The sequence below is a fragment of the Oratosquilla oratoria genome, chromosome 1 (assembly GCF_046742065.1).
Source record: "Oratosquilla oratoria isolate Oo_2021 chromosome 1, ASM4674206v1, whole genome shotgun sequence".
Classification (NCBI taxonomy): Eukaryota; Metazoa; Arthropoda; class Malacostraca; order Stomatopoda; family Squillidae; genus Oratosquilla; species Oratosquilla oratoria.
Window position 1 is genome coordinate 16,996,774 of NC_134777.1, and position 9,895 is coordinate 17,006,668.

The 9,895-nt window shown below is 38.7% G+C and overlaps 1 protein-coding gene across 1 annotated transcript in view; it reads right to left on the reverse strand.

Moving 5' to 3' along the window:
* Positions 1-373: 373 nt before the first annotated feature.
* LOC143032269 (uncharacterized) overlaps positions 374-9,895 on the reverse strand; it is a 77,343-nt gene continuing 67,821 nt past the window's right edge. The window contains exons 4-7 of the mRNA XM_076196742.1: positions 6,831-6,953; positions 1,487-1,626; positions 1,166-1,302; positions 374-1,027 (exon numbers count right to left, since the gene is read on the reverse strand). Of these exons, the coding sequence (XP_076052857.1) occupies positions 841-1,027; positions 1,166-1,302; positions 1,487-1,626; positions 6,831-6,953 (587 nt within the window). The 3' untranslated portion in view covers positions 374-840. The remainder of the gene's footprint in view (positions 1,028-1,165; positions 1,303-1,486; positions 1,627-6,830; positions 6,954-9,895) is intronic.

The following is a 9,895-nucleotide window of genomic DNA, read 5'->3' on the forward strand; positions in this document are numbered from 1 at the left end:
AAAAAATAACCACTGAACTTATACATGTCTATTGTGTTGATCATTATAACCATCCCAATACTCTCTTTGAAAAAATACCAAGGCATAACTCGAAATAGTTGGGGACTAGTAGTGTTTTGAATATTGATTATTATTTTTGCACAATAAAATGAGTTTTTTATTGTGTAAGTACACAATATCTATTGACAGACTTCAATGAAACTCTGAATGACTACAATGAATGACGTCCTTGCATCCTGTTGATGTGAATTTATTGTTATAGGGTTTCATGCAAAACTATGGCAAATATAGTGTATATGTATATATATATATATATATATATATATATATATATATATATATATATATATATATATATATATATATATATACATACATACACACACACACTATCAATAGGGTACAGTGAGAGAATTTACTTAGTTTATAGGGGTCAGTGATATATTTTTTGTTAATAGGAATCGGTGAGATAAGTGGTTTTGTTTATAGGGATCAGAGAGATAATTTGTTTTGTCAGTATGGATTAGTGTGATAGATTATTTTTTCAAAAAGGGTCAATAAGATAATTTGTTTTGTTAATAGGAATCAGTAAGATAAATTGTTTTGTTGATAGGGATCAGTGAGGCAATTCAATCCATTCAGTCGTCTACGCCGTCGGCCACTTGGACAAGAATGATCTACAATTAAACAGCAAACCCCGATGAAGTATGTCACAGTGCTTCCGAAGAGGCCATCCCTTTTAGCACGGTAATCCCCATTTAAACAACATTAACATATAACATGAGTTGACTTTATTGAGCTGAGGGATAAGCCACTGTAACAAAGGGGTCCAATTGTCTTCTAGCTCGAAGCTGGCCGCACTAGTGTGAAGGGGAGACTGGCGCCCCAGGGTAGGGCCGCAGGGGTAAGTTCCTCGGGCACTGCTGGGGAAGCGCCCATGGAGAGCGCTGCAGCTTCGACTCCCAGGGCGGCGCACTCGCTCACGCCCTTCCCCTTCAGCATGCCCGCGATGAAACCAGCCGCCAAACTACAAGCATAATGAAAATGGTGATGGTAACAATAACAGTAGTAGTAGTGGTAGTAACAATAATATGGGTATGTATGTATGATTATTACAGTCATAGTAACCGAGTGGTCACCAACATAATACCAATACCCAACGTACCAGTCACCCGCCCCTGATACGGATACGATGTGGTCCATCCTCTTGGCTTGGAAGTGAAGTCCGACAACGTCGCCTCCAGCGTCGACAGACGTCAACAAAGGGGAGTCGACTTGAGTCTGCTGTGCGCGTCTTACCAGCTGAAACAATAAATAGGTCGTGATTTTAATTTGGACAGCTTCGACGTTGGCGATACGAGGGAATTGCATAGATGGAGTTCTTTTGCATGTCCTTTAATTTATTTTTCTCCTAGAGCCTTCAACTGATCTTCATCTTATGTATAAAAAAAAAAAAAAAAAAAAAAAAAAAAAAAAAAAAACTTACCAGGAAGCCGTGGGAGCCAAGAGTGACCATGAGAGCGCGCATATTTTCGAGAAGAGGCGTGGAAGCTTCCAGAACTGATCTCAGCACTTTGTGTACTTCGCTCCATTCGGCTGAAGCTGCCGGCAATGGAGGCAATGGTCCTGAAAAAGTAAAGTATTTTAGGGCTAAACAAGTGGTTGTGGGCCCTTGGAGTCCTTCACGACCACTTGCAGTTTTAAGGAACGATGCAGGGAAGTCTCTCTCTCTCTCTACGCAAATGATTATTTTTTTTATCCAAGTACTTATGGATAAGCATAATTTCTAAGGAAAAACAACTAAAATTCCTGCCACGAAGATTTTCTGTATACTTTCCCTACAAGTACTCCAGGCTTTGTCTCTTGATTTTTTACACCGTACTTGATCTGTCAGACTCTCCAAAATACATCTAGCCTGCCTGTCAGAGGTTGTTAGATACAGAGTCCAATACCTGTACCAGAAGCATCTGTACAAATAGTAAAGGGAAGTCTATAATCTGGGAATGCCAATACATGCGATTCAGTAAGAGTATGCTTCAACGAATCAAAACTCTCCTGATGAATATCACGCCACTGGATGGAAGTATCCTTCTTGAGAAGACAAGTAAGGGGAGATGCAATTAAAGCAAAATTCCTAATAAATGCACGATAGTATCCTGCCAGTCTAAGAAAGGAACGTACATGTTCAATTGACCTACTGTAGGTGTAGGGAAGTCCCTAAGTGCTTTGACTTTATCATCTGTGGTGTAGATCCCATGTTTGTCTACAACATGACCTAGGAATTGGATGCTAGACTTAAAAAAAAAAGAACACTTGGGCAGATTGAGTCTCAATCCAGCATCAGCAAAACGTTGCAAGACCGTAGACAACTTATTGAAGTGGCTTTCCACATCCTTGTAGACCAAGATTAAGTTGTCCAGTTAAACAAAAAGTCCGTTCCCCACTAGGCCATGGGAAATTGAGTTAATCAAGCGCTGGTATGTCAAGGGAGCATTCCGTAACCCCATGGGCCAACGAAGCCATTCATAATATACTGTTGGAGTCGAGAAGGTCGTGATCTTACGAGACTTCTCCTCCAAAAGAATCTGGCAAAAGCCCGCCTTTAAGTCTAAGGTAGTGAACACCGTATTTCTTGTTCCAATGGACTGGAGAAGATCACTTAACACAGGCAAAGGGCAATGGTCTGGAATTATGACCTCATTAACTCGCCTATAATCAATGACAGGGTGAAAAGATCTATCTTTCTAAGGCACCAGGAGGAGCGGTGAGTTCCACTCTGAGTGAGACTCTAGTACAGCGTTTCTCAACCAGGGTTCCGCAAAAGGTCTGTAAGGATTCCGCGAGAACAAGTATGACAAGCTAATGCACTTTTGATTATTTATTGAATTTCATATACGGAATATAATTAAACACGCACGACATATTCTTGTTTATTGTATTAATGTAATATAGACATCATCCTATCTAACCTATTATTACGATGAAAATAAAATGAAAAATATATAGTATATATGTTTTTATTTATTCATTTATTTATTTATTTATTTATTTATTGATCTATTTATGCATTTATTTGTATATTTATTTATTTGCGCAGGGGTTCCTCGAGACATTCAATTTATTTTGAAGGTTATGCAAAGGTAAAAAGGTTGAGAAACGCTGCTCTAGTACAACGCCTTCACGTAACAAGTCGTCAACTAAGGACTGCGATACAAGCCTACGAGAGTGAGGAAACCTGTAAGAGGGTACGTAAACAGGTCGAACTCCTGGCTGAAGATCAATGCTATGAACAACACGATCCGTAACTCCTAATGGATCACCAGGTAAAGCCAAAGCTTGACGGTGGATCACTAACAGGTCAGTGAGACGATGCGTCACCTCTGGGAATTCAATCTCACCTACAAACGTTGCATACTGTACTACCGACGCTTCTATGATAGGAGGCGAATCCTGGAAAGTATCAACGTCAGCTACTTCAAAGAACCTAAATGACTGTCAGGGGAGAGGGTGATAGGAACAACAGTGACGTTGGTTGCAATACCTGTGGTTACATGATCTTCACTAATAGTGGAGAGAGTTCCTTCCAATGTTAGACGACGAACTCGAACAGAGTCAGGCTGATAAAAGACGTCAGAACCAATTGGAGCACCTGAAATGCGCACCGGGACTCGAACTGAACTTGAAAGTCCAATATAATGCTCGCCTACAACAACAGCAGCACAAGAAATAATAGGAGAGTCAAAATGATTAGAACCATTTGAAGACAGCTGTATGGTCTGATCCTGCACAGAAGGGGAGCTACATATGGAAACTGGTCTATCCGTTACAGAAATAACAGAATGATGAAAAGTCACTACACAGCATCTAGGAGATATATCTATGCCATGAGCTGTAAGAGCATTAATGCCTAAGAGGCAATCATACATGAGAGCAATTCCAGAAACAACAAAAGTAACATGGAAAACGGTAGCATGAAAGGAAAATCTTAAGGGAATGCGAACAGACCCAAGACTGAGATAGGTGTGTTCTCTGTAAAAAAAAAAAAAAAAATGAAAAGCGAGTAATTGAGAAGATTCAGGAGCCACCAAAGGGATGATTTGAGACCGGCTATTACTGGTCAATCCCTTGGTTTGTGATATGTGCGCTGGTGAAAATCGGGCTGAGTTTGCCTAAGTTAATGAGAGCTCTCTACCTTAAGTTTCAGAATCTTTGAACACTGATCAGTCGAATGTTTACATTGACCATGGATATGACATTAGCTAAGTTTATACTGAAGCGTTACTGTAGAAAGGTCATGTGTCACGTTAGAAGAGTCATTAGAGTAATTCGTACGGACAGGAGACTGCTTTGACAAGTGCTCGTGACGCTTACGGAGAAAGCAAAAAAGCACTTGACTGACCTGACTTGTTACAATAGGCACATGTAAGTACAGGTGGTGTAAATGTAGACGAAGGAGTGTTATGTGTAAGTTCTAATGACTGAGGGGGTGGAGGAGAACTAGGAACATCGGCATGTTGTGCATTGCTAATACACAAAGAACCATAAGGCACTTCCTTTAGTTTACTTGAAAGCCGTGTTGCAAAAGATAATAAAGAGTCGCCCGTCCTATAACTGAGAAAAAACTGCTTTCGTCTCAAAAGGCACCAATAATAGTATATAAAAAAGAAATTCCAAAATAAGGCGGAACCTATCCAAAAAGATAGCATCTCTATCTACCCAATCTGAATGAAACAATGACTCTAAGGCATCAACAGCAATCTTGTTGGGCTGGGCTTGAGCACGCATATAGTTAAGAGTACCCAATCGGGACATAAAGACATCAGCTAACTGAAAACACTATTGAAATTTGTCATCTACAGGGGTATCAGAAAAGATTTTGAGGAAAATAGCTCTAAAAGTATCATAATTATAGTTCAATGTTTTGGGGTCTAGACAAGAGGCTGCCATGGTTTCAGCTGCCAATGAGTTAGGAACAAGATGAGATCTCACGAATGAGATTTTCTTAGACCCACTACTGACCTTAGTATTGACTATATAATCTTTCCATTGTTGTATGAATTCTGATGCTATATAATGTGGATCCTGAGCTGAGATTTTAACTATAGAAAGATCTTGATGCAAAAGAGTAAATGTATTAATCATCTTCTGAGATGGAGGTTGGGGACTAAGAAATGATGGCAGCTTACTCTTAGTAGACATTGTTAAATAATATGATAGCTAAAAACCACTTCTAATTAACAATAATGCGAAAAATATATATTTTTAAATACATTCAGTAATTATTGCGACCTCTTACAAAAACACATGCCCCACGAAGAAAAACGTGAGCTAGCAACCGTAGTCTTATCTGGAAAAATGTAGACAATAACACAAATCCTCTAGACAAGAATAGCTAATGAAAATGGCACCGCGAGGGGTGACTATACACAAACAAGATGAAAGCAAAATGGCTTAGAGAGGGAAAAAAGTAGAGAAATATGGCCGCCTGATGACATAGGCAACAAGACTTCAGATACATTTTTGAAGAATTTTTTTTTTTACACTATGACATAAAAGGGTTTACATGCACTATCACTGAAACTAACTGAATATATAGTCACAAGGTTGTCAGTTAGCAATCCAACGTAATCAGTCTCTTCAAGAGGGAGCGTGCAGATGGGTGGCTAGGAAGCCGGGAATCCTTCACACAATCTATGCGGGTCCAGTTATTCTTCCACATCCAGGCATCAGATTAAAGCTGATACATGCAGGAATAATAGGCGAACATTCCATGAGTACAAATGACAATAACAAAACCACAAATCCAAACAGGAAATGCTAAGCTGAAGACCACATGGGACGAATAAAAAATCACATGGCCCACACTTAGAATACACTGTTCAAGAGCACCATCTTACAAATAATTTCAAAGGTCACTAGCAAACTCCTGGCTGAAAAAAGGAAGAAAATAGGGATAGAAAGAAAAAAACACAAACATATACGTAATATGCTGGCCAGCCAAATTTCACTAAAGTTTGTATCACTCGAGAATCGTCCAAATGTTAACAAATGGGCAAAAGAAGCAAAAATTTACTTTACCGCGTGCCACCACATGTAGTAGGGTGGATAAATAAAAGCCTATTAACAATGTAAATAGGTGTATTAAATCACAATTCGATAAAGCACTACAACTGATAATTGCGTGCGTATACTTCGGAGGCGGAATTACAACTGGACGCCACACCTTGTCTTGGCGCCAACCATGCAGGAGCTCGCTTGGCTCTCCATACAGACTCGTGTACAAAAATACAAAATACACAATAACAATTTTAAAGACTAACAATATCCCAAACATAATTATACACAATTACAATATAAATTATACAATGGGGAAATCATACAATTCCCAACTGAGCAATACGTAAGTAAAACACACAACAATAATTGTACCATGCTACAACGTACCACACCAAGAGATGTTGCTGGCCACACCCATGTAATACATATATCGCATAGTACGCTTCTTGTACCCAGGGTAAATTGAATAAATTTTATATTGCGGGGATCGAATGAGCTGCGTTCACAAGGTGAATCTGGTCTGATGAGGTATGGAACAACCCAACTTACACCAAATCACCACCGTGAGCTCAAATGGAAACAAAACGAAGGACTGATCTAACTATATGTTTATTTATTTTGATTAATTAATTAATTGATTAATTTATTTATTTGTTCATTTATTTGTTTGTGTATTTATATATTTACATTAGTTAATTTATCTATTTATTAATTAATACTGATTAATTTTTAGTATTCTATGGTATCTTTATATTGGTGGTTTTGGTACTCACCCTGTCCTAGGAATGTGGTGACATTAGAAAGCTCCTGCAAGTTCGGTGAAGCGAAAGCAGGAAGTGGGTTCGAGCTCCGCCATGGCAGGCTAGCCTTCTGTACATCAGTCGGCTCGTACCATACTGCCGGAAACAAGATATTATTCGTTTGATACATGCTAATAATAATGATAGTAGTAATAATAAAGATAACAACAACAACAATAATAATAATACATACATACATATACCAAAGGCTTTTCCCCCCTTACACGGGGGGTAGCCAAAAAACAAAGGCATAGAAACCACTCCCACTCATTCCATTCCCTCTGACGATCTGTTAAGCTGATCACTTAAAACTGAGGAAGACTTTTTTTTTTCCTCATTATTCAATGTGGAACAGAAGTTTCCCATATTCATCTGAGTACCAGTATCTGCAGATTTCGAGGTCTCTTACCTCTTCTTCAGCTGGGTGGAAATAGTAAATATGCTAATAATCTGAGCTTATATGTTCATAGTTGAATGACCTCATCGAGTGTGGCTTCTGATCTAATGTCCGTGACTGATGTGACTAATCTATTACTATTTTTTTTTTAGAGAAGTATTGATCTATTCTGCTGTGTATTTAAAGGTGGTCTGAGTTTTTCGATTAAAACAGTTTTTGCTATTTGTAGTCTGTGGTGATCATTTCTTTGGTAAATGATGTATGTATTATTTCTCAAACCTGCTGGCCAAGGCCTAAGCATGTCATTTGTGTAGGGTGTCACATTTTATGAATCTGCATAGATTATGAACATTCGTTAAATGTGCAGCACCAATAATACATTCGTAATTGGGCGTACAAATAATGAATCCATTAGATGTGCACACATTTATGAACCTAAACTTTTACGGATCTTCATAATATGTAAATGTCAAATGGATTCGTTATTTGTGCTTCCAATTATTAAAACATTATTGGTGCTACACATTTTGGGAACATTCATAATGTGTGCAGATCCATAATATGCGCGTTACATAGATTACCTAGGCCTACAGTCTATTGGCGGGGGGGGGGGGGTCCCTTGTCCGTGGAACGTTTCCTAAATTACTCCTCAGAGTCATGAACTAGACAATGAAAGATGAATAAAGGATTTTGGGTAGACTTTTGATACCCCAGCAATTACTGAGAAAATTACGTTTTTTTATGTAGCCCTCTTATATCCAAAAAGACATAACTTGTATGAACGTATGTAGATGAAATTGGCATATAGTTTTGCATAAGGGAAAATTAAACTAGAATTACCATTTTGAGATAAAAAAAAAAAAAAAATTATGAGAAAAACATTGATTGTGACATACAAGGGTCAAATTGGGCTATTGAATTGTGTAACCAAAAAGCTAAGAAAGAAATCCTGTATCTGCGATATGCCTTGTTGAATATCCTGCAGTCATAGAGGGAGGGACTTTTATACTTTATGTGAGAACCTTCTGCATGAAAATTGTTGTATATATATATATATATATATATATATATATATATATATATATATATATATTCAGTGGCGACTCCGGCCGTCAGGCTACTCGGGCTTAGCCCGAGTATTAGATTTTCTAAAATGAACATATAATTACAACCAGTTAGCTCGGGCTCCATTTATTTCGCCTGGCCACAGTTCATATATTTTCGTTCAGCGTCTGGGATTCGTCTACTCAAGGTGGGCTGTGTCAGAATATAAATATTGCTCCTATATAACGCGCCTGACTCGTCACCCAATGATAGTCGAGCTGCTTCTAGGCTCGGCCAATCAGAGCTTTTCCGGATCCTGCCTCCGCCGCTCGGGCTCAAAGGCCTTGTTGTTATCTATAATTGTAAGATTTTAAAAGTAATTCAAATTCAATGTTTCCTTGAAACAATAGATTTCTACAGAGCTTAGGATTTAAATTCCAATGTATGAAAGATCTCAATTCTACAATATTTTTAAAGGAACGGAAAACTGTCCAGTAACTCGGGCTAATACAAATTAGCTTGGTAAGCTGGGTAAAAGACTAACTGGCATCTCTTGAGTTGATGATGCGCTCGGGCTCAGAGCTTACCGGCCCAGGTTGTTATCTATAATTGTAAGAAATAAAAGTAATTCAAATTCAATGTTTCCTTGAAACAATAGATTTCTACAGAGCTTAGGATTTAAATTCTAATGTAAGAAAGATTTAAATTATACAATATTCTTAAAGGAACGGAAAACTGTCCAGTAACTCGGGCTAATACGTATTAGCTTGGTAGAGGTCTACGGTAGAGATCTACGGTGTGCATTACGTCTCTTACCTTCATTTATGCATGTGTCTTAGGCGAAATCTGTGATGAGCCCGAGTGACGTTGATGACCTGGAGGCCTCTGATTTTTCCAGCTGCTACAATGGCTAAGGGATCTTCGTACATATGCAGTAATTGTTGAGATCTTATACTTTTGTGGGCATTCACTCAGTCCGTTAAGGCAATGTCCGGAGTTACTAGCTTTGGTGTAAACTGAAGTATGAAAAGATCCTTCCCCCTGTTCCACGAGGACATCAAGGAAAGGGAGAGATCCATTTTCACTGTTTTCGATGGTAAAGTTAAGACCTGAGGCTTCTATTGTAGTGCTACGATTTGCTCGTTATTTTCCGCTTTTACGAAAATATCGTCTATGTATCGACAGTATATTTGCGGTTTCTGTACTTTACCGAAGACCTCTTCTTCGATACTACCCATGAAGAAGTTAGCAAAAAGGACTCCCAAAGGAGATCCCATTGCAACTCCATCTATTTGGCAGTATTTGGTACCTCTCGGGCAGGTGAATGGGGCTTCTTTAGTGCAATTTTCTAATAGTTTCTTCATCACTTCTTCTGGGATGTCGCATTTGTGGTAGCTGTCGTTGTGGTAGACTCTACTGATTATATATTGGATCGTATGATCTACCGAAATATTCGTGTAGAGGCTTTCTGCATCTAACGAAGCAATTACACCTCTAGAGTTGTGGTTGGTCAGGATATCCAAGAAGTCGGTAGGGGACCTGACACAGTAGGATGACGGCACATACTACCTATATTGGCATGACCACCATGAGGCTC